Raw genomic sequence first — 24,000 nt, forward strand, 5'->3', positions numbered from 1 at the left:
GGAGGCAATGATAAGTGATCAAGACCTGTGGCAATTTGCAGTGCTTGAGAAGACTTGTCAAGCCAAATGAAATTGTAGTTGAGGCTTGTGCCAATGACACGTAAAAGGCACCCACTACATTCTTGGAGTGGTTGGCATTATGGAGGACATCCAGCTGTAGAAACCAAGCCAAATCAGATTGGAACCTGGTACAGCTCTGGCTTACCAGTTCCAGTCAAACTGTCTAACCCATGCCAGCATGGAAAACAAGACATGATGATGACTATTTATGTATACATATGTAATATGAACAGCATCTTCTACTATACTGGGTATGCCACCAAACAGTTGCCTTATGGGACAGAATTACACTAATCTTGACTGCCACCATTGTTAAGATTTTGTAGGATGGAGTGGGGAAATGACCCTATCCCTTTCTCCCCTGTCCTTCTTACTACATATCAACATATATCTACTGTACTTTCTGAACCTAACACTGGTGGTTATGTACTTCCAGCATGGCAGCATGGCACTTTAACATATCCTGGGTCAACTAATTTAGAGACCCTGCAACTGTTGCTGATAATAGCTACAAAGATGGATATTGATGCAACAGTGATGATGGTGATGGTGATGTTGATGTTGATGACGATGATGATGATGATTGCACTGGGTGGTGATGAAGAAGAAGAGGGTGATAATGGTGAATGATGAAGAAGAAGAAAATGGACAGAACCACTAAAATTTACGTGACTTTACCAAGAAAACTTTACCATCCCTGGCATCAGTAAAGAGAAGCACCCTCACCCACTCACCCTTTACCAGCCGCAGCACAATGTAGAAAATACAAGGAAATCAGCGGATTTTCAATAAAAGACAAAAAAAAAAAAATTTACATTATTGAAAAATATATAAAAACAATAATAATGTGTATCTTTATTGCAATAGCAAAACTTTTATTGAAGCATAACTCAGCTTTGTGTTGTTGCTATTCAGTAAAGAACAACAAAGTTTAATATATACGTATAGTCATCGCTTCCTCTTTGTCCGACAGTGCTACAGATGATAAATTGTACATGATTACTTTAAGGAGAAGTTAAAAACCAATTCCAACCATTTTCTACACACCAAATATTACCAATGTGACAGAAACAATACAACCTTTTCTCGTCTTTCAGAGTTTTTATTATTATTATTATGTTTATTAGTTGTTGTTGTTGTCATTATTATTATTATTATTATTATTATTATTATTATTATCGTAACCAATAATGTAAGAAGTAGTTTTCACTGTTTTCATGCTTCTATAAATTGTTCAAGTTTGGTGAATAATCAATGATTCATTTGGAGAGAGGAAGTTTATAATATATATATAGTGTATGTTTATATATATATTTTTTAATACCAAAAATTTGGCAAAAGAATATAGTATCTGTTAACAATCTTAGCAAAATACTCAATATTTTATAATATGTATGAATCATTCTGGATATTGCATCGAAATGTTCATAGGTCATTTTCATTATTATTATTATAATAAAGTATTTTCAATGGATTAGTTTGAGCTCTATTTAAATTCGATATATATATATATATATATATATATATATATATATACATACATATACATATATATATATATATATATATATATATATATATATATATATATATATATATACGAAAAATGGATTTGGTACAAATCTTTATTCAATACGACAATCGTTTTTCCCCTTACTGCAGCTGTCCCTTATGTGTAGGTTATTGTGCATCTAGTTGTGTTGCATCAATCAGTGTGAGTACAACATGCCAAGAGAAACTCAGTTTATGTAACAGGATATCCACCAAACACCTCAGGTGACACAGACTGCACTCACTGATGCAATACAACTAGATGCAGAATGTCCTACCTATAAGGGACAGCCGCAGGATGGGTTGAAACGATTGTAGTGTTAAGTAAAGATCCATAACAAATCCATTTTCCGTTTCCTCCATCAATTATAAACTAAACAAACACTGCAGACTTTCTGACATAAACCCAGTGAAAATGATATTGTAACTGTGGATGATATGAGGAAGCCCAAATGGTAAATGTGCTTTAATCGGCCTTCTAATACACGCATACCCAAGCTCCAAAGAATTACTTATATATACTTGTGCGTATATATATATATATATATATTAGTTTATGTATATATTAATATTATCTCAGTTATTAAAAAAAACCTTTGATAATGTAAATATGTTAATAGTTACCAGAGGTAGCAACATTACACTAAAAAACAAGATATCACAGCCGTTTTACAGGTAGAGATACCAAGTTAAAGTGATACACTTTGAGAAGATATGAATAATAAAAATAAATGGAGCAAAACACATACATACAAATAAAAGTTCCTTTAATTCCTACACATGTTTCAAAATAAATGAGAGCTACTTCACAAAGAAGTAAGAGCTACTGGGATTCCTCATATATTTCTCTTCAGGGAGTTCATAATAAAACATATAATAGCAATATATATATAAGGGGGTGCTGAAAAGTTCCTGGTTTTGGATAAAAGAAACTACAGGAGGATCAGTTAATTATAATTTTACTCAACACATTCCCCTCTCAGATTCATACACTTATTGCAGCAGTCCTTCAGTTTTTTCTAAACCCTGTAAAAGAACTCAGAAGATGGGTTTCTAACCAGGCCTTTCATGATATCCTTCAAGCCAGGAACTTTTCAGTACCTCTGATATATATATATATATATATATACTGCTGGTAGGGTGCTCAATTATTCATACCCAAGTGCTGAGGTTGGGAAGCAAGCTTCTTATTTCTTTATTGCCTACAAGGGGCCAAACAAAGGAATTAAGTCAATTACATCGACCCCAGTGCATAACTGGTACTTAATTTATCGACCCCGAAAGGATGAAAGGCAAAGTCGACCTTCGCAGAATTTGAACTCAGAAAGTAAAGATGGACGAAATACCGCTAAGCATTTCGCCCGGCGTGTTAATATTTCTGCCAGCTCGCCACCTTACCACACAGCCACATCTGCACCTATATATTGGTGACAGGAAAGGCGTCCGGCCATAGAAAATCTACTTTATCAAATTTTCTCTGATACATGCAAGCATGGGAAAGTAGAAGTTAAATGATAATGATGATGATGTGTATGCTTTTATGTTGTCAAGTAGTATGTTCTTGGTTATGGCGTATAACCTGTCAGAAAGTTATTGACTGTTACACACCTACTATTTCACTTGAAAATATTAATGTCTCTTCAGACATTCTGGTCGGAAGTGCATACGTTAGTGTATCCTGAAGGTGAATATTCAGTCTTTGTTCACTCAGTGGCGATAAATAGTGGAATAAAATGAAAAAGGGGATGAAAAGGTGCAACATTATAACATTAGTCAGTTATATATAAAAGGAGAAGGAACACAGTATGTAACCAACCGGAAATTGCCGGAACAATGTGGGCCATTATCAGAATGGAAGTAAGTAGTGCAAGTTTGTTTTGTGAAAAAGAAAATAATTTTGAACAAATTTTAAACGGTCTGGGTACCTTCCTGAACTCAAAAAGTGAAATTTTTTGCTGATGCCCTCATAATAGAAAATTCATTTTTCAGATGTGGTTATCCCGCTTTTTGGACAAGAGAGCATATGCAGACACAGCTGGGTCCTTTCAGCCATGGCTAAAATCATACCAATGCAGGCAACTATGTTTTGCTCACCAGAAAAATGTAATAATTCTTCAACTTTTCATCACTTTCTTCTTTCTTTCCATTTCTTATTCATCACCAGCATAAAATAGACTGTGCACTTCTATTTGCCAGCATGTCTAAAGAATCATCATTATTAATGAGTGCAAAAGTAGGTGCATAACTATTGGTAACTTTACTTTCTGACCTGTTATATGCCATAATCAGGAATATACTGCTCAACTATATGAAAAAAGTATTACTGGTCAATACTCTTTTACTTGTTTCAGTCATTTGACTGTGGCCATGCTGGAGCACTGCCTTTAGTCAAGCAAATCGACCCCAGGACTTATTCTTTGTAAGCCTAGTACTTATTCTATCGGTCTCTTTTGCCAAACCGCTAAGTTACGGGGGCAAAAACACACCAGCATCGGTTGTCAAGCGATGTTGGGGGGGGGGGGGACAAACACAGACACACCCACACACACACACACATATATATATATATATATATACACACATACATATGACGGGCTTCTTTCAGTTTCCGTCTACGAAATCCACTCACAAGGCTTTGGTCAGCCCAAGGCTATAGTAGAAGACACTTGCCCAAGGTGCCACGCAGTGGGACTGAACCCGGAACCATGTGGTTGGTAAGCAAGCTACTTACCACACAGCAACTCCTATGCCTATATATATATATATATATATATATATATATATAAATATATATATATATAAATATTATTACAATAAATCAATATTATTTTCCAGTGATAAGCACTGTAAAGGTTGAATTAAAACTAGGAAATATTGGCACAAGGCACCAATGTTTCCTGGAAATAGCAGTCGATAACCATACAATGCTATGTGAAGCTTCTCTATACATTCAGTGAAGCTTTACATAATGCTGTATGGTTATCAACAGCTATTTCCTTCAAACACTGTTGTCTTGTGCCACTATTTCCTATTTATATATATATACATATATATATATATCACCATTTAATATCCATTCTCCATGCTAGCATAGGTTGACCACACAAATATTTAAAAAAAAGATAGGAGTTTTCATCAAGGGGAGCTAATAGGTATGTGCTCTAGTTGCTCAAATAGATATGCTGCTTAAATTCCTGTGTGAATGGCAGTTGAAGCTGTAGTGTTGTGACTGCCTTATCCAAAGCAGCTAGAAGTGGCTTCCTCTTGAGTCAGTCGGTTTAGGTTAAACTACAAAGGAGAGGCAAACAATTTGGCAAGACTTGACTTGCCAAACTGCTTGCCTCTTCTTTCTACTTTAACCTACACATTAACCCCCCCCTCCCCACACACAATCACAAAATCTTGGGTTTCATTTTCAGACCAGTGGGGTATTCTGTTTTTGAGTAAATCACTTCATTTCATGTTTTCAAGTTGCTCCAGTCCAGCCAGTTGTAAGTGGCATTCTGCATTCCCTTAGGGAAAGTGTTTGCCTGCACACTTACCCAGCAGGGTGGCATCATTCAAATACTATAGCAATGTGAGGAGGCATTGTTATTAACCACACTGTCAGATGTTGTTATATACCACTGCTCACAATGTCCTTCCTCACATGGCCGTGGCATTCAAATAATGCCAACCTGCTGGCTAAGTACACAAGCAAAGATTCCCCCTAAAAACGAATGTGGAATGCTTGTCAATTGCAGGGCTGCCCATTTACAGTTGAGTGAACTGAAGCAAACCGAAAATGTGAATTGAAGTGATTTACTGTCACCACCACCACAACCTAAACCACCAAAACCACCACCACCACCACCACCAAAACCACCACCACCACCACCACTGCCACTGCCACCACTGCAGCTGCTGCCGCCGCCACCACTTCTTCTTCTTCCACATCATCATCATCACTTTAATATCTATTAATGTAACATCGATGATCGAAGTTGGAACGACTTTAATCACAGATGTTCCAACTCTGTCAGAGAGTGTCGATTGGACGACATTTGTTCAATGTTTCTTCTTTGTGGTATGACAGTCACTAAAAGAAGTTTGTTGATGGCACAAGAAGGAAGAGAGGAGGAGGTGGACGACGACGACGATGACGACGATGGTGACGACGACAACCACTTAGTTGGATGATTGTTAATGGTGATGGTTAGAACAGGGAAAATAGTGAAACGTGATTGAAACCAAACAATGGCTCAACCATTAAGTTCAATTAGATTACAGAGAAGATTCAAGTCAAAATGTTATACATTCATCATTTAAAACAGAGTAAAGCCATCCAATGGAATGTAGTTCTTTATAGGATTACTAAACCTGCTAGAAACAACAATCGAATTTCCTTTAAACCACACCTTATCATTCTAAAACATGGACACATTGTTTGCGAAATGCCAGTATAATTTAATTGAACTCAATTCGCATACAAATGCCAAGTGCCAGCTTAAATCTGTAGATTCATTCAGTAACATTAGATAATGTACCTCTAGATATGCTATGCCAGAGGGATAAACGATGAGTGAATGATGGTGAATAAGATGCATATGGCCTTAATGTCACCTGGATGAGAACTGACCTGAGGTTAACAATCAGAATACAAACTATCAACCAAGCCTAAGAATATCTCTCTCTATTACCTTGATGGAAAAAATCTGTACTCTGATTCCCTCTCCAGTACTCTATCTACCCAACAATACCTGATCCACTCTAAATTGCAGACCAGTACTCTCCTCCCAACAAACCCACAGTATTGTATCTCACCAAGAATACTCTATTTACCCTTACAGACTAAACCATTCTCTCTTCCCTCTTTAGCATAGATCAGTACCCTATCCATACTACAGTACAGAACACGTACCCTACCCCACAGTACAGTACCCATTCCAGCCTATAGTACCATATTCTACTTTAGTCCTGCCCTTAAGCATTTAAACTGGCCTTATCTGGTCCAAATATTCTACCTGTTTTATGTTCAAACTAGCCAGATCTGGTCTCTCACACTGACCCCACAATGTCATTGTAAAAACATACAATCATATCATCAAAATCTCGAAGCTACAAGACAATGCATGATTAATTCAAAACAATCTGAATAAAATAAGCTTTACATGTGACAAGTAATATGAGAGCAAAAAGCTTAAGAGGGAAGTTGTTTCATTCAAATTGTTTCAAGTGATGTCACAGAATGTAAACACACACACACACACACACACACACACACAGATAATGCATGATTAATTTAAAACAATGAGAATAAATAAATATTACATTTGTCAGAGTAATCTGAATACAAAAGAGTTAAACCAGAGAAGTTGACATAAATATATTTCCAAAGACACTTACGTAAATTTGCTGATGATTAAATCGTTCATTAAGGTTTTGTATAAAGGCATCCTCTGTCATTGGATCCAAGAGGACAGCATCACTTATCCCAACATTGTTCTCAAATATCGACAATGTTCCTTTATGCAGTGCCATCTTCAGACATTTGGACAGCTGAAAGAATTGAAGCAAAATAAACACAATGAATTTATAAGATATTTACTATTTGCATATGAGAAAGAGAGAGCAAAAGAGAGAGAGAGAGAGAGAGAGAGAGAGAGAGCGAGAGAGAGAGAGCGAGAGAGAGAGAGTGAGAGAGCAAGAGAGAGAAAGTGTGTGTGTGCCTGTGAGTGTTTTATTTGGCTGTAAACTTGCATAAGTAGCACAAAGGCTGAGAGTTGCAATCATCACACTTAGCGAACTTCCTTATAAATTGCATGTTCACATTTTAGATCAAGAAAAATTCCAGTTTTTTCTGGTATTTTTGATTAATGATATAATTAGGTCACATGTGAAGCACCAAACCAACCACATTCACTCCAACATTAAACTAGCCACACTCACTCCACCTCTGAACCTGTAACACTCACTTCAACATTGAACCAGTCACACTCACTCTAACTCTGAACCAGCCACACTCACCCTAAAACTAAACCAACTATGCTCGCTCCAGTACTAAACCAGCCACACTCACTTCAATGCAGTTACTTTACAATAGAGATCTGTACGAAGCAAACTGCTGAACAATTAAACAAGAGCAGTCACATGTCCACTAGCTTCACACATAAACACACTCACACAGAAACTCACAACTACACACACACACAACTTCTGATATCAAAGAGACTTAACAGATTTTTTTAGATATAGCTACCAATAATGATCGCTCCTCTCCACCCCACTGCAGCAAGACTTGTGAATGAATATGGAAGTAGGACCCAAGGGAGAATAAAACAAACTCTCATTAGGAAAATTCTAAAGTTTAAATTTTTAAAAAATTAATCAACTAAAATAACAGCTGCATCAGCAGCCTTCATTATCAGTGGCAAAATATTGTTCGAATTAATTAATCAACCTGAGAACAGCATGAAAATTATTGTGAACAATCAAAGTGTTTCAGACAGAAAGCGAACAGGACCATCCAATATGGAAAGCACTTTAGTCACTTGCCAAAATCAAAAAGCATAGTACATAAGACTGCTGTGTCACTAAGTAGTCCAATGGTCAAAGGTGACAACATTTTCTGCAATGATACTGACAAAATATATTTGGGTACAGAACCCCTTTTTCAGGACTTTCTCTGGAAATTAGCTATTCAAACAATACTGTGCTGTCTTCAGTCACTTCAAATGGCATTGTCTTAATCCTTTAACATTTAAACTAGCCATATCTAGCCAAAATATTTTACTTGTTTATGTTTAAACTGGTCAGATCCGGCCACTCATATCTATCCTATAATGTCATTATAACTAATAAATGTAGTTGTATGGTAAGAAGCTTGTTTCCCATCCACATGTTTCTGCGTTCTGTTCCATTGTGTAACACCTGAGCAAGTGTTTTCTACTATAGCCTTGGGCTGACCAAAGCGTTGTGAATAGATTTGGTAGATGGAAACTGAAAGAAGCCCATCGTATATATATATATATATATATATATATATATATATATATATATATATGTGTGCCTGTGTTTGTCCCTCCATCACTGCTTGACAACTGGTGCTAGTGTGTTTACATCCCTGTAACTTAGCTGTTCAGCAAAAGACACTGATAGAATAAGTACTAAGCTTTAAAAAGTACATTCAACTAAAAATTCTTCAAGGTGGTGCCCCCAGCATGGCTGCAGTTTAATGACTGAAACATTATCATCAGTGAATGTCCAATTTCTATGATGGCATGTATTGGATGGTTACTCAAAACCCAATGAGTACAAGGCTGCATCAGGCTCCATGTCAGTTTTTATAGTTGGATGCCCTTTCTAATGTCAACCACTTTATAGTAAGTACCAGGTGCATTTTTCATGCCACCAACACTAGTGGGTTGCCAACTAACTTGCAAAATAGGAAAGGACAAGAAATGGAGAAAAGAGAAAGGGCATCTTCACTAAGTGGAGGTGGTGGGAGCCAGGGATAAGCAGGTGTTTTGCAAGTTAATTGCTGACCTCACTAGTGTTGGTGCCATGAAAATAGAGGGACTCAGTACACTCTGTAAAGTGGGTGGCATTAGTAAGGGAAACTAGCCATAGAAACCATGCCCTAGCGGCTTTTGAAATTCAGCACAATCTTCTAGCTCAGTTCTTGCTGATCTGTCCAACCCATGCCAGCATGGAACACAGGCATTAAATAATAATAATAATAATAATAATAATAATAATAATGATAATAATAATAATAATAATAATAATAATGATAACAACAACAACAACAACAACAACAATAATAATAATAATAATAATGATAATAATAATAATAATAATAATGATAATAATCCTTTCTACTATAGGCACACAAGCAAGGCCTGAAATTTGAGGGGAGAGGACTAGTCGATTACATCGACCCCAGAATTTCACTGATACTAAATTTATCAACCCAGAAAGGATGAAAAGCAAAGTCGACCTTGGCAGAATTTGAACTCAGAATGTAGCAGCAGATGAAATACCGCTAAGCATTACATCCAGTGTCCTAACGGTTCTGTCACGACGACGACGACGGCGACGGTGACGACGACGACGACGACGATGGTGATGATGATTTTTGTAGTCTGCAAAGCTAATGATGTCCATCGTCACCCTTACATGATTTGTTATTAAACTGTTCACATGCGTGTTCTCCAACATAGCAGGACTCCAGCAAATCAGATATTTATAGGCCATATGTTCTATATATTGTAATGGAATTGATTTTCTATTATCAAGAGTTTCTAGTCAGCAAGGCTAGCTCAGTCAATAGAGCATGAGACTGTTAACCTTGGGGTTGTGAGTTCAAGGCTCACATTGTGCAAAGCAATTTTTTCAAGGCAGTACCTCAGCATAGAAGCAGTCCAGCAACAGAAACAGATAAAGGATAGTTCTGACCCCAGTATGAGCAAATGTCTATTGGGGTGACTGGTCAGTTAGCCAAGAGACCAACAAAACTCCTTGCAACACCAAAGATGAACTGAAAGCAAGGATTATGGCAGCATTCACCAAGTTAAAACAAGGAGACTATCCAAAAGAGATTCAGAACATTCCAAAGTCATCTGGAGGCCATGGTTAAAGCCAATGGCGATTTTATTTAATAAATTTTCTCTTTAGTATTTCAAGATATTTTTATCTAATCTTGGTAAATGTATCCGTTAAAATGAGATGTCAGTGTTACTTTCATTTTTGCGTAATTTAGATGACAGTTTATTGACTGCAACCTCTCTCTCCCTCTCTCTCTATATATATAATACACACATAGATATACATACATACATATATATATATAATTTTATCCCTTTTTGAATTTATTAATCAAATATATACATGGAATATATTCAATGCTGAATTTTTTTATTCCTGTCTCAACACATGTGCCAAAACAACCCAGTAGTTTTCCCGCTTCTTCTTTGTTGAAGATTTACGCAGATAAACTTCATTCCTTTTGCTCGGTCGGATACCGAGAGTGTTCGTTTTTGGTAAGGTGAGAATTCTGTTTATTTGGATATGTTTTTCCTAAACAATACTATGCTGATGAGCGGAGTCTAGAATCATTCTGGTAATCGCGAAATCGGTCGATACATAATTGAGTTATTTAAAAGAAAGTTGGTCTTCTTCTGTTGGTTGTTTTTCTTCGCATTCGGTACTAAATGTGTTTATTTCGGGAAGTCCAGTGTGTGGCATTATTCTATAGCAATGCCTCTTATATACACATATATATACACACACACACACATATATATATATATATATATATATATATATATGTGTGTGTGTGTGTGTATATATATATATATACACACACACACACTTTTATTTTTTTGACTGCGGCCATGCTGGAGCACCGCCTTTATTTGAACAAATCGGTCTCTTTTGCTGAACTACTAAGTTACAGGAACATAAATACACCAACATCAGTTGTTCAGCAATGGTGGGGGAACAAACAGACACATACACACACACACACACGCATACACACACGCACACACACATATATATGTAAGTACATGACAGGCTTCTTTTTCTTTCCATCTACCAAATCCGCTCACAAGGCTTTGGTCGGCCTGAAGATATAGTAGAAGACACTTGCGCAAGGTATCATGCAGTGGACTGAACCTGCAACCATGTGGTTGGGAAGCAAGCTTCTTACCATACACACAAACACACACACATATAAACATTCATACATATATATATATATATATATATATATATATATATATATATATATATATATATATATATATACATACATGTACAGACATATACATACATATACACACATATATATATAGACATATACATACATGTATATACACACATATATATATATATATATATATATATATGTGTGTGTGTATATATATACCAAATACATGCATACACACGTGTGTATATATATATATATATATATATATATATATATATATATTTATATACACATGCACATGCACACACATCTACACATACAAAGAGGTGCTTACATGTACCTACATATACACAAGCACATGTTCATGTGCATCCACACCCTGTAATATAGTCTCAAATATCTTTCCATATAATGTATGCACATCAGCGAAGCAGGCAACTTATACACATAAATGCATGCATGCACACACAGATACACTGAGAATAGCATATTTTGAGAAAGACTGAGTGAACACCTATCTTGAGGGGTTGAAGATGATGATGATGGTGATGATGATGATGGTGAAGGTAGAGTCTTATTCTTTTCTTTAGCTTAACAAAAGTGAATATCTTTGCTGGACTGTATCTGGGGGTGAACTGGTTTCACCTCTGACCTCTGACCTTTGATACCAATTCATTGATAGTCAACTGAAGGTCACTTACAAATGACCAGCAATGTTAGTTTAGACTGTCTTACTGAGAGAGAGAGAGAGAGAGAGAGAGAGTGAAAGAGAGCAGGGTGGGGTGTATGTGTATGTGGTGGGAGATAGAAAAAAAAGATAAGTAGACATTAAGACTAAAAGACTGAGGGAGAGAGAGAGAGAGAGAGAGAAAGAAAGAGAAGTAGGGATAGTAGGAGGGAGAAAGAGGAACAGAGATAGTAGGAGGGAGAATGTGTAAGAGAGGTAGAAGTAGGACAAAAGAAAATAGTAAAAAGGAGAGATAGGGGACAGTAGGAGGGACAGTAAGAAAGAGAGAGAGAGAGAGAGAGGCAGGAAGAGTAGAGAAGGGAGAGGGGGAGAGAAAGAAACAGAAAATTGAATATTTTTGTTGTTTTGGAGATTAAAATATAGTTTATAAATATCACATGAAAAATTGATTGCTAATAAATGCACACATATATAAATACACTAACACGCACACATACACATATACACTAACACACACACACACACACACACTAACACACACACACACACACATACACTAACACGCACACATACACACATACACTAACACACACACCCACATACACTAACACACATACACTAACACACACACACACACACACACACACACACTAACACACACGCACACACACATATATATATATATATATATATATATATATATATAATCTGAAATGTAGTATTATATATATATATATGCATACACCGACTGACATAAATTTACAACACAGGCACATACAATATACATACACACACATATATACACATTCACTGAAGCATATAGAAACTCACTTGCACACACCCATAAGTACATATACATACAGACATAAATGTAATATACAAACACAGTCACATGTACTCATGAAACACACACACACACACACACACACATTACCACAATATTTAAGAGCACGATTGGAAAAATTAATCCAGAAATACCAAAGGGAGAAATCGGCACACACACACACACTTTCATACAAGTAAATAAATCACCAGCAAATTAAGTTACATAGATGGTGAGATTATGAGCAGATAATTGAGTTGGGAGAGTATCACAGGAGTATACAGTTGATTGTGCAACTTTATTGTTGAAAAGGAAGTATAGTGTTGATAGAGCTACTGAATTGTTGGCAGGGTGAGTATTAGGTGAATTTTGTCCATCAGATAGATCTATATGGATGTCCACTAAGACCCAGATCTAACTGCTGCTGGGTTACAGAATACGAGATGCAAAACCTAGGCAACACTGCATTAATGTAGTGTTTCTCAGACAGACAAAGAGGGCACTGGACTCCTCAGGTAATTTCCTTTCTCAAGGCACACTCAAGGGAGTGAGAGCTTGTGCCTGGAATTTCTTCCAATAACATGCCAATTAACCCATAACTGGGACCCTAACAGGTGCTACTACCCCCAGTTAGAGTAAACCTGGGAACAATAGTAGCAAAGAAGTGATTCCTCACTTCTCAAAACTTTGCAACTCCTGAACCAGTTGAACCCTTTAGCATTTAAACGAGCTGTATCCAGCCCAAATATTCTATCTGTCTTATGTTCAAACCAGACAAATTCAGCCTCTAACACCTACCGTACAATGTCATTCTAAAAATAAGCAATCACATCACTGAAATGTTGGAGCCATGGGATATCTTTTATCTTTCATTTATTTTGGTCATTAAACTGCTGGGGCACGACTTAAGAGAGATTTTAGTCAAATGAATCGATTTTAGTCAAATGAATCGATTTTTTAAGCCTGGTTCTTATTCTATCAGATCTTTTGCCAAACTGCCAAGTGATGATGACATAAACACATAAGAACCAGCTGTTAAATGGTGGTGGAAGACAAACACAGGCACAAACACACACACACATGACAGGCTCTTTTCAGTTTCCACCTGCCAAATCCACTCACAAGGCTTTAGTCAGTTTGAAGCTATAGTAAGAGACACTCGCCCAAGGTGCCACCCAATGGGACTGAAGCTGGGACCATGTGGCTGGGAAGAAAATGCATGATTAGTTCAAAACAACATGAATGAATAAACATAACAATTCACTGAATAATCTGAATGTTGAAGGGTTAGAGTCAGACACAGAACTTTTAATGCCATTCCGATTAGTTGCCTTACTGTGATTACAGCTTCCAGTTTGGGCAGCTTTTGCGATGACAGTCGAATAAACTACACAGTCAATTCTATAGTAAAATTGATTTGTTTTTCCCCACTGGTCTATTTAAACATACCAAGAAATTACACAAGTGTACCATAGGAGCAGCGACAATGTTTTATATAGCCATCCTTATTGTATTAAAACTTACTTGTTAACTTTTATTATATCAACTGGATATTTAATTCAGATATATTTACTCCACCACCACCACCACGTGTGTGTGTGTGTGTTCATCTTTTAGCACTTATATATAGATAGAGATTTGTTATCCTGTCTTTTTAATTGCCATCATTTATCATCCACAATGACAACAACTGCTGCTAAGAAAAATGAGAGTCCCATCCACTTGCCCAAATATGGTTTGAGAGAGAGAGAGAGGGGGGAGGGAGGGAGAGAGGGGGGGAGGGAGGGAGAGAGGGGGGGAGGGAGGGAGAGAGGGGAGAGAGAGAGAGAGAGAGAGTACTAGTAATAGTAGGAGTAGCAATTGAGGAGATTCCTAATTAGTCCATCAGGAAGCATAAAAACCTCTTCAGTGCTGGTGCCAGTGCTATAATAAAATGACCTTGCTGAAATAATGCCACACAAGGAATGCATGGGGCATCATCAACAAAAGCAGAAATGTAAACAAACCAACACCTCTTGTCAAGAACTGATTTGGACTATGATGACCCATCCACCCCCAAGCCAGCATAGACAATGGATGTAAAATTACGTTGATTGTGGGGTGGGGTGGAGGTATATACCAATGTAGAACTCTTTTTTGGTTCTGTGTATGATTTTAAACTTTATCCTGTAGTGCGTGCCCTAGATTAGAAGTTTCCAGGATTCTGACGGGTACGAAATCAACTCTAAGTTATTATTGTTCGCAGATCTACTCAAACCCAGAGTAGAAACACCTACCATGATCCCAGCTATGGGCTATGTGGATTAATTAGCAAGTCACATGGGCAGATGGAGCTTGTCAGGCCAGGATGGGGTGGGTTTAACATATGCAGGGGAGGGAAAAGTCCGATACCAGACCTCTGCCGCCTTGCAGCCATACCCAGTCATTAAAGAGGTTTCAGGAATAAATCCCGAGGTTAAAATCAGAAGTTGGAACCTCTGAGACAGTTTGAAATTACCTGCAATGGTGAACCTCAACCATTTCTTATCGATGAATGCCCTTGATTCTTGTTTCACTCAGATGGACCTTTACAACCCGAAATTTCTGGCCTTGTGCCAAGATTTGAAATTAATATTTACTCATTAAGGTTCGGAAACTCTCTAAACAAAGGGGGGACATGACTCAAGCTAAACTCAATTATTTGATGCATAATTGATAAAACAAGCAGCAGATAAAAATACTGATGTCAATATGACTGACTAAAACCGAATCATCAAGACAATGCCCCAGTTTGGCCACATCCAATGAGTGGAAACCAGTCGAAGAATGAATCAGAATTACAAACAAGAACAGTGAGAGGAGGGGGAGGTTGTTTTGTCTGTCATTTACGACTGACAAATGAGAAAGTGAAGAATCTTGTTGCCAAACTCTAAAAGATATTTAATATTCTGATCACTTTAATGGTTTCATGGTTTATGGCATCATTAAACAATACAAAAAAAAAAGACAACACAAAATTGTCAGCTTCTTCACTCACCGATTCCACATTCATAAATAATCACTCATTTCTGGTGGGTGTTGTATTTTGTTAATTCACTCATTAGAGAAGAGAGAGAGAGAGAGAGAGAGGCGATAATATTTATTTGTCAATATCAATATGTTGTGTGCGTGTGCATATATATGTATGTATGTAGTGTGTGTGTGTGTGTGTATATGAATGTATGCACATAGATATTATACGCATATATTTATAAAGATGTATACATAATTACATTCACACACACAAACATTATACATGCAAATATACACTCACACACACACAAGGAGTATATAGAGGAAACAAGAGTTTATTTTCAATTGAACTGAACACCATTATAGCCTATCTTTGAACAGTGAACAAAATGTCCATTTAATGTTTAAGAGAACACAATGTTAACCTAACTGTGTAAATAATGCTTTCAAATTTTTGGGACAAGGCCAGAAACTTCGGGAGATTCCTAATTAGTCCATCAGGAAGCATAAAAACCCCTTCAGTGCTGGTGCCAGTGCTATAATAAAATGTCCTTGCTGTAATAATGCCACACAAGGAATGCATGGGACATCATCAACAAAAGCATTTAACTCAAAACTAGTTGATAATATCAAGCCTGGTGTTCAACTGTTACTTACTCTATCAACCCCAAAAGTGATGAAAGGCTAAGTTGACCTAAATGGAATTTGAACTCCAAATGAAAAGATGAATGAAATGCCACCAAACATCTTACTCAGCATGCTAACAATTCTGTCAGTTTTCTGCCTTAGTATAAATAATATAGGCCTAACAGTGAACAACACACTAACTTTTCTTCTTCTTCTGGCACTCCATTGCTTACGACGTCGAGGGTTCCAGTTGATCCGATCAACGGAACAGTCTGCTTGTGAAATTAACATGCAAGTGGCTGAGCACTCCACAGACACATGTACTCTTAACGTAGTTCTCGGGGAGATTCAGCGTGACACAGAGTGTGACAAGGCTGACCCTTTGAACTACAGGCACAACAGGAAGTAAGAGTGAGAGAAAGTTGTGGTGGAAGAGTACAGCAGGGTTCGCCACCATCCCATGCCGGAGCCTCGTGGAGCTTTAGGTGTTTTCGCTCAATAAACACTCACAACGCCCGGTCTGGGAATCGAAACCATGATCCTATGACCGCGAGTCCGCTGCCCTAACCACTGCGCCATTGCGCCTCCACATTAACTTGTTTATATGACAGAGAATACAGTGATAAGCTAATAATGCTACCCTGCCTCCATTTCACCTAACAGTGAACGCAATGTTAATTCAACAGTGGCAGTTGATTAATGTGACCCCAGTTTACAACTGGTACTCATTCCTACCCTACCCACCTCCTTGCTTTCTATCCTTGTAGGAAGATGAAAGGTAAACCTTACCCTGGCAGGATTTGAACTCAAAACTGAGGTTAAATGTTATTCAGTCCTACTCTCTAATTCAGTCATCTAATGTCATCACCAACCAACAACAACAACACAAACCTACAAAAGAACCTCTATGTGACCACTCAAGCTACTAGAAATAGCTGCAAAATGTTTCCGAAATAGCGCCTTTTTCTGCACATAGGAATAAGGACAGGGTGGTCAATGCCGAAGTCCCTTTGATCTGCTCACTGAGCATTGATTTGGGGCTGAACAACAACAACAACAATCATGTTGTTACCTCAGCAACAGACGAGGACACATTACAAGGCAGAAGAGGGGAGTATATGGATCTTTTATATTTCATTAGTTTCAGTTATTAGACTGTGGCCATGCTGGAGCACTGCCTTGAAGAATTTTTAGTTGAATGAATCAACACCAGTCTTTGCTTTTTAAGCTTGTAATTATTGTTTTTGTCTCTTTTGCCAAACTGCTAAGTTACAGAAATGTAAACAAACCAACACCTCTTGTCAAGCAGTGATGCAAGACAACACACATGCGCACATACAAGATAAGCTTTTCCAAATTCCATCCACCAAATCTACTCACAAGACTTTGGTTGGCCTGAGACTATAGTAGAAGACACTTGCCCAAGGTGCTTTGCAGTGGGACTGAACTTGGAACCATGTGGTTGGGAAGCAAGCTTCTTACCACACAGCCATGCCTCTGTAGTTTATTTTAGGCCTTGCTGAATACCACCTCACAGTATGTAGAAATGTTGATATTTCAGAAAATGTGATTGTGTGGGGTTGATGCCTTTCTAAAACATTTGGAAGGTAAAACAAATAAAACAAAATAACTTTAACTTGCAGTTAAAAACCATATCATTTAGGGGTGGAGAAACCAAAGTAGAGTGTAGCTGGTTCTATGTAGTCACTACTTCTGCTAAAAATAGCAACCAAATCTCCCAATGGATAATATTGTCTAAGATACAGAGTGGCTGAAAAAACATGGGAGAAAAATATAGGTTGGTTATAGTTGGAATGTCTTTAAATATAGATCTCCTCGGGCAGAGAGGACCTGAGGTTGAACAATATCAAACTGGACTTACTAAGCTTGAATAAAAAAAGATAGCATGGTTAAGTGTGGTATGTTTTGAAGAACAGGTCAATAAGATCACAGGTGACCTAGTGTTCAGCAGCAAGAGCATCATTAAATCTTTTATTTGTCGTGTCTTCTTCTACTACAATATTTAGCAAACCTTTTATCATAAAAATTATCTTCAAAGTTTATCCCTGACTCCCAGGGGGATCTTAATACTTGCACTACACCAGAGACCATCAATATTTTAACAGTCACTTTTCCATACTTGAATGGGTCAGACAGAATTTATTGAAGCTGATTTTCAACAGCCAGATGTCCTTCTCGCCACCAACCCTCACCTGTTTCCAAGCAAGGTGATACTTCCCACTGGTCAGGTAGGTTTTCACAAAAGATTGGAAACAAATGACACTGCTTGTATAGGAGTGACACTCATTTACAATTATCTCATGATGTCAAGGCACGGAGATACAAACATACACACTCTCAAACTTGTTCGAAAATATAAGGACACATATAGTGTGTCATATGGCCAGCTGGAGACGATGTTTCCTGGGGCTAAATAGCAGTAACATTCATCCTAGCCAGGACTGCCAAACTATGTTGACAAATGATCTTTACTCTAAGGTACTGTTACTGAATTTCTCTCATTCAGAGATTTACAAATAGTAATTTTCTATTTTATATATTTTATCTATTTTATATATTTTATATATTTTATCTATTTTATCTATTTTATATATTTTATATATTTTATCTATTTTATATATTTTATATATTTTATCTATTTTATATATTTTATATATTTTATATATTTTATCTATTTTATATATTTTATATATTTTATATATACATTTTTGATACATTTAATGGCAGTCTGTCACAGTCCGAAAATAACTGTTCTGCAACATCTTGCTGAGCAACCTGGACAGAAGATTTATTTATAGTGATCAAATGTCTGTGCTCACTCCCTCCATCAAATTGATATTTGCCTGAATAGGTGCACGGTATATCACACGTCAGGTGTTAAAGTGGCCGCAGAGCAACAAGATGAAGCGTTTTGCTCAAGAACACAGTGCCCACCCAGTCCAAGAATTGAACCGACAATCTTGCAATCTTGAGTGCAACACCCCTAACCACTTGGCTTCAACCCCCCACATATATATATACATGCACATATATATATATATATATATATATATATATATATATATATATGAAAGAAGGTTTGAAAATGCACTTATTTTTTTAAAATATTTATTTACTTAACCGGTTTCACTTTTTTAGAATTCATATATATTTCCACTCGTACGGTATTCCACAACTTTACTTTATTATATATATATATATATATATATATATATATATATATATATATTTCGTTTTTGGATTTGGTTTGCAAGATTTTTTATGTGATTTCGTGTGTTGAAGCATATCCTGTTGTCTGGGGAGTCAAGATTATTGAAAAGGTTGCAAGACGCAACGAAAATTTTAGGGAAATAAAAATAATAAGTGGAAATTTTAATGGTCAGTGTGTTAAATTTTAAGGCACAATAAGAAAATGAGTCTCCCCAGACACAACAGTATATATATATATATATATATATATATATATATACACACACATACCTTTGTATACACACACACACACACATAACTGCTTTTCTTATAAGTCTCCATCAATTACATCTATCCACAAGGCTTTGGGCAGCCCAAGGCTGTAGTCGAAGATGTTTGCTCAAAATGTCACAGTGGGACAACCTGAACCATGTATATATAACGTACTACCACACTTTATATGGAAACTTAAAAGAAACAAAGAAAAAAAGCTGTTTTAAATTTAGATATTCATAAAAAAATAAAATACAGGAAACTATTGCTTACCCCTTTTTTATTGTTCATATTCGATGTATTAGCATTTGGTCATTCATCAAATGAATAATGTTGCATTTTCAACAGAGTATTCCAGTATATACAATATTTCAATACGGTGTTTCAACAGTACTCCAAGACATCAAATCTATCACTATGGATTTTCTTAAGAATGAAATGAGATATATCCATGCCTCTTCTAGATACCTGTTGCATTGCACCAGTGAACTATATCAGGATGACAACCACTGGACTAAGATAAACTGGTGTCTTTATGCACCTTGCTACCCATTATTCAATTGTGATGTCAGTTTTCATCAAAATGCTTGGCTTGGAATAAAATTATTTGAATTCCAGAAAAGTGACAAACGATAAACTGAAATGACCAAATATTTTCCAAAGCTCATTTGTTACACTTTATTTGGTTTCTAACATTGTATTTTGACAATATTTTGATGTATTGTGGTAAACAAATTTTGAAAGTGTAAGGCCTGCCCTGATGGTTGCGAAAGGAATGTGCTGGACAGTAGAACAATCATACATTATTCATTGATTTCAAGTTTTGCCAGCAATTCAAGGACAGCAATTTTGAGGAAAGAGATGAGTCAATTAGATCGACCACGGTGTCGAACAGCTACATATTCTATCGGCCCCGAAAGGATGAACGGCAAAGCTGACCTCAGCGGAATTTGAACTCAGAATGTAAAGACAGACGAGATACCACTAAGCACTTTGTCCAGTATGCTAACAGTTCTCCTAGCTCACCATCTTAGTAGTAGTAGTAGTAGTAGTAGTAGTAGTAGTAGTAGTAGAAGTAGCAGCAGCAGCAACAGTATTACTAATAATAATGATGGTTTTAAATTTTGGCCCAAGGCCAATAGTTTTGGAAGTGGGTTTAAGCCAATTACTTTGACCCCAGTGATCAAGTGGTACTTATTATTATACTGACCCTGAAAGGATTAAAGGCAAAGTTAGCCTGGATGAAACATAAAGATGGACAAAATGCCACTATGCATTTTGCCCAGCATGCTAACGACTCTGCCAGCTCATCACCTTTCAATCAAACATTAATTATTATTGTTACTCTGCGGTGGTTCCAGCAGACTGGGTGATCAATGGTGTCCCAACTAGGACTTAATCAGTGTCTGGTTTAGCACCATCGCCTGACACCTTTGGTACCATTATAGTGGAATCTTCTCTATTGAAAGCAAGCGAACCAAGTCCCGGGATCACAACACCCTCCCCTCTCTGTCCCTCCCTTCTTTGTACCAGTGAGGGAGGCCCTGGAAAACCTGATAAACACTGGTTTTCCTTCCAGTGAAAAGATATTCTTTTAAAGTATCCCATATCCCATGTTTTTCTTGTGTGTGTGTAGGACCCAAAACCACAAAACTCAAATAGGCAAATGGCTTATGCTTTTATTCTTTCACTTGTTTCGGTCAATTGACTGTGCCCATGGTAGAGCACCACCTTAAAGGGTTTCAGTCGAAGAAATCAACCTCCCAGGACTTATTCTTTGAAAGCCTAGTACTTATTCTATTGGTCTCTTTTACCAAACTGCTAAGTTATAGGGACGTAAACATACCGACATCAGTTGTCAAGCGATAGTGGGGGACAAACACAGACAGCCAGACAGACACACAAACACGCATGGAAAGCTTCATTTAGTTTCTGTCTATCAAATCCACTCACAAGACTTTGGTTGGTCTAAGGCTATAGTAGAAGACATTTGCCCAAAGTGCCACACAGTGGGACTGAACCCAGACCTTGTGGTTGGAAAGAAAGCTTCTTACCACATAACAATGATCCTTTCTACTATAGGCACAAGGCCTGAAATTTTGGGGTGGGGGATAGTTGATTACATCAGTCCCAGTGTTCAACTGGTACTTATTTTACTGACCTCAAAAGGATGAAAGGTAAAGTTGACCTTGGTGGAATTTGAACTCAGAACATAGCGAAAGACGAAATACTGCTAAGCATTTCTCCTGGCATGCTAACGATTCTGCCAGCTTGCTGCTTTACCACAAAACGGTAATAACAGAAGATCCAGCAACCAAGGTGACCAATCATGTTCTAGCTATGATTATACACCTATTTATTCAGGCATAGTGTATCTAGGATTACATTATCGAATATACCATTCTTTGTTGTTTGTTTAGCTTTCAGATGAATCCTGATACCATCATCACCATCATCATCATCATCACCAACACTTAATATCTTTTCTCCATGCTGGCATGGGTTGGATGGCTTGACGGTAACTGAAAAGACCAGGGGCAGCACCAGGTTCTGTTCCATAGTCTGTTTTGGCTTGGTTGTTACAGCTGGATGCCCTTCCTAACGTCAACCACCCTACTAAGTGTACAGGGTGTTTTTTTTACATGGCACCAGCACCCACACCAATGCTTTTTACATGGCACCTTGGTTTTAGGATCTCAGACTCGAAATATTCCTGGAACAACAAAGCATCATCTTTTCTAAGAGAAGCAAGCGATGCCTTTCATAGATTTAGCTGCTATTTCAAGCGATTTTGGTGTCACTGTCGAAGCCTCATTCACTGACTCAAAATGATTGTTTATTGTGTAAGGTATATCTGTATGTGTATATCATGTATAAGTGTGTTGTGATGGGTAGTATTTATGGTATGTGTGTCTATGATGTATTAAGTGTGGTGTAATTATGTAATGCCTGTAACATATTAACATAAATGTGTAAGTGTGTGTGTGTGTGTGTGTGTGTGTGATGTATTTTTATATGAGGCAATGACTAGTGACTGAGATCTTTGGCGATATTCTGTGTTTGAGAAGACCCATCAAGCCAAGTGAAATCATAGTTGTGGCTGATGCTAGTGTCACATAACTGACCCCCATGCCAGTGGCGTGTAAAATCACCTTTTGAGTGTTGGGCCTCCTGGAGGCAGGATGGCCAATGCTGGTGGCACATGAAAAGCACTTTTTGAGTGATGGGTCTCACAGAGGCAATGACGAATGACTGAGACCTTTGGCATTGTGCATTGCTCACTCAAGCCAGGTAAAACCGTACTCATGGCAGATTCTGATGCCATGCAAATGGCACCCGTGCCAGTGGCATGTGAAAGCATCCATAACACTCTTGGAGTGGTTGGCATTAGGAAGGGCATCTTGCTGTAGAAAGCATGCCAAATCAGACAGGAATCTGGTGCAGCCTTCCAGTTGGCCAGCCCTGGTCAAACGTCCAACCCATGCCAGCATTGACAGCGGACGTCAAATGATGATGATGATGATGTGTTTCAGTGGTCACGGTATGTGTGTGTGTGTGTGTGTGTTGAGGTTATATAGTGCCTGTAGCATATTAACATGTGTGTTGATGTGAGCAAGCAAGTGTGAGTGTATACATGGTATAGTAGTGTGTATGTGTGTGTATGTTATGTGCTGTGTGTATGTTGTGTTCTGTGTGTGTGTAATATTATAGTGTAGTCTGTGTTGTGTTGTGAATGTATAATCGAGAAGGAAGCACCAGCAGTATTAGTGTCTATATTTGGTACATCCCAGACATTTTCTCATTCCGTTACAGACTTGTTAGACAATGTACAACTTAACAAACCATTTACAATTCCTGGATATATTTCAAAAGCAAAACGGTTGTGTAGCATTATTCTTACACACGGCACTGAAATAGTTAAAATGTCATCTTGAAGAGAAATACAGAAATAACTGTGTGTTCTTTATCCAAAGATCAATGAGCATTTCAGATTCTTTTTTAGTTTTCTGTGAACTCTTCCTAATCAAAAATGCCAATAGATTGCCATAGAAACCATAAAATAAGCATTAATATTTCAAATAACTT

General features: G+C 37.3%; 1 protein-coding gene across 1 annotated transcript in view; it reads right to left on the reverse strand.

Moving 5' to 3' along the window:
* Nucleotides 1-24,000, reverse strand: part of LOC106882585 (unconventional myosin-Ia) — a 358,922-nt gene that overhangs the window by 156,174 nt on the left and 178,748 nt on the right. The window contains exon 3 of the mRNA XM_052974157.2: nt 6,997-7,149. Coding sequence (XP_052830117.1) covers nt 6,997-7,131 — 135 coding nt within the window. The 5' untranslated portion in view covers nt 7,132-7,149. The remainder of the gene's footprint in view (nt 1-6,996; nt 7,150-24,000) is intronic.

The sequence above is a fragment of the Octopus bimaculoides genome, chromosome 16, assembly GCF_046866305.1.
Source record: "Octopus bimaculoides isolate indiv1 chromosome 16, ASM4686630v1, whole genome shotgun sequence".
In the NCBI taxonomy this organism is placed as follows: Eukaryota; Metazoa; Mollusca; class Cephalopoda; order Octopoda; family Octopodidae; genus Octopus; species Octopus bimaculoides.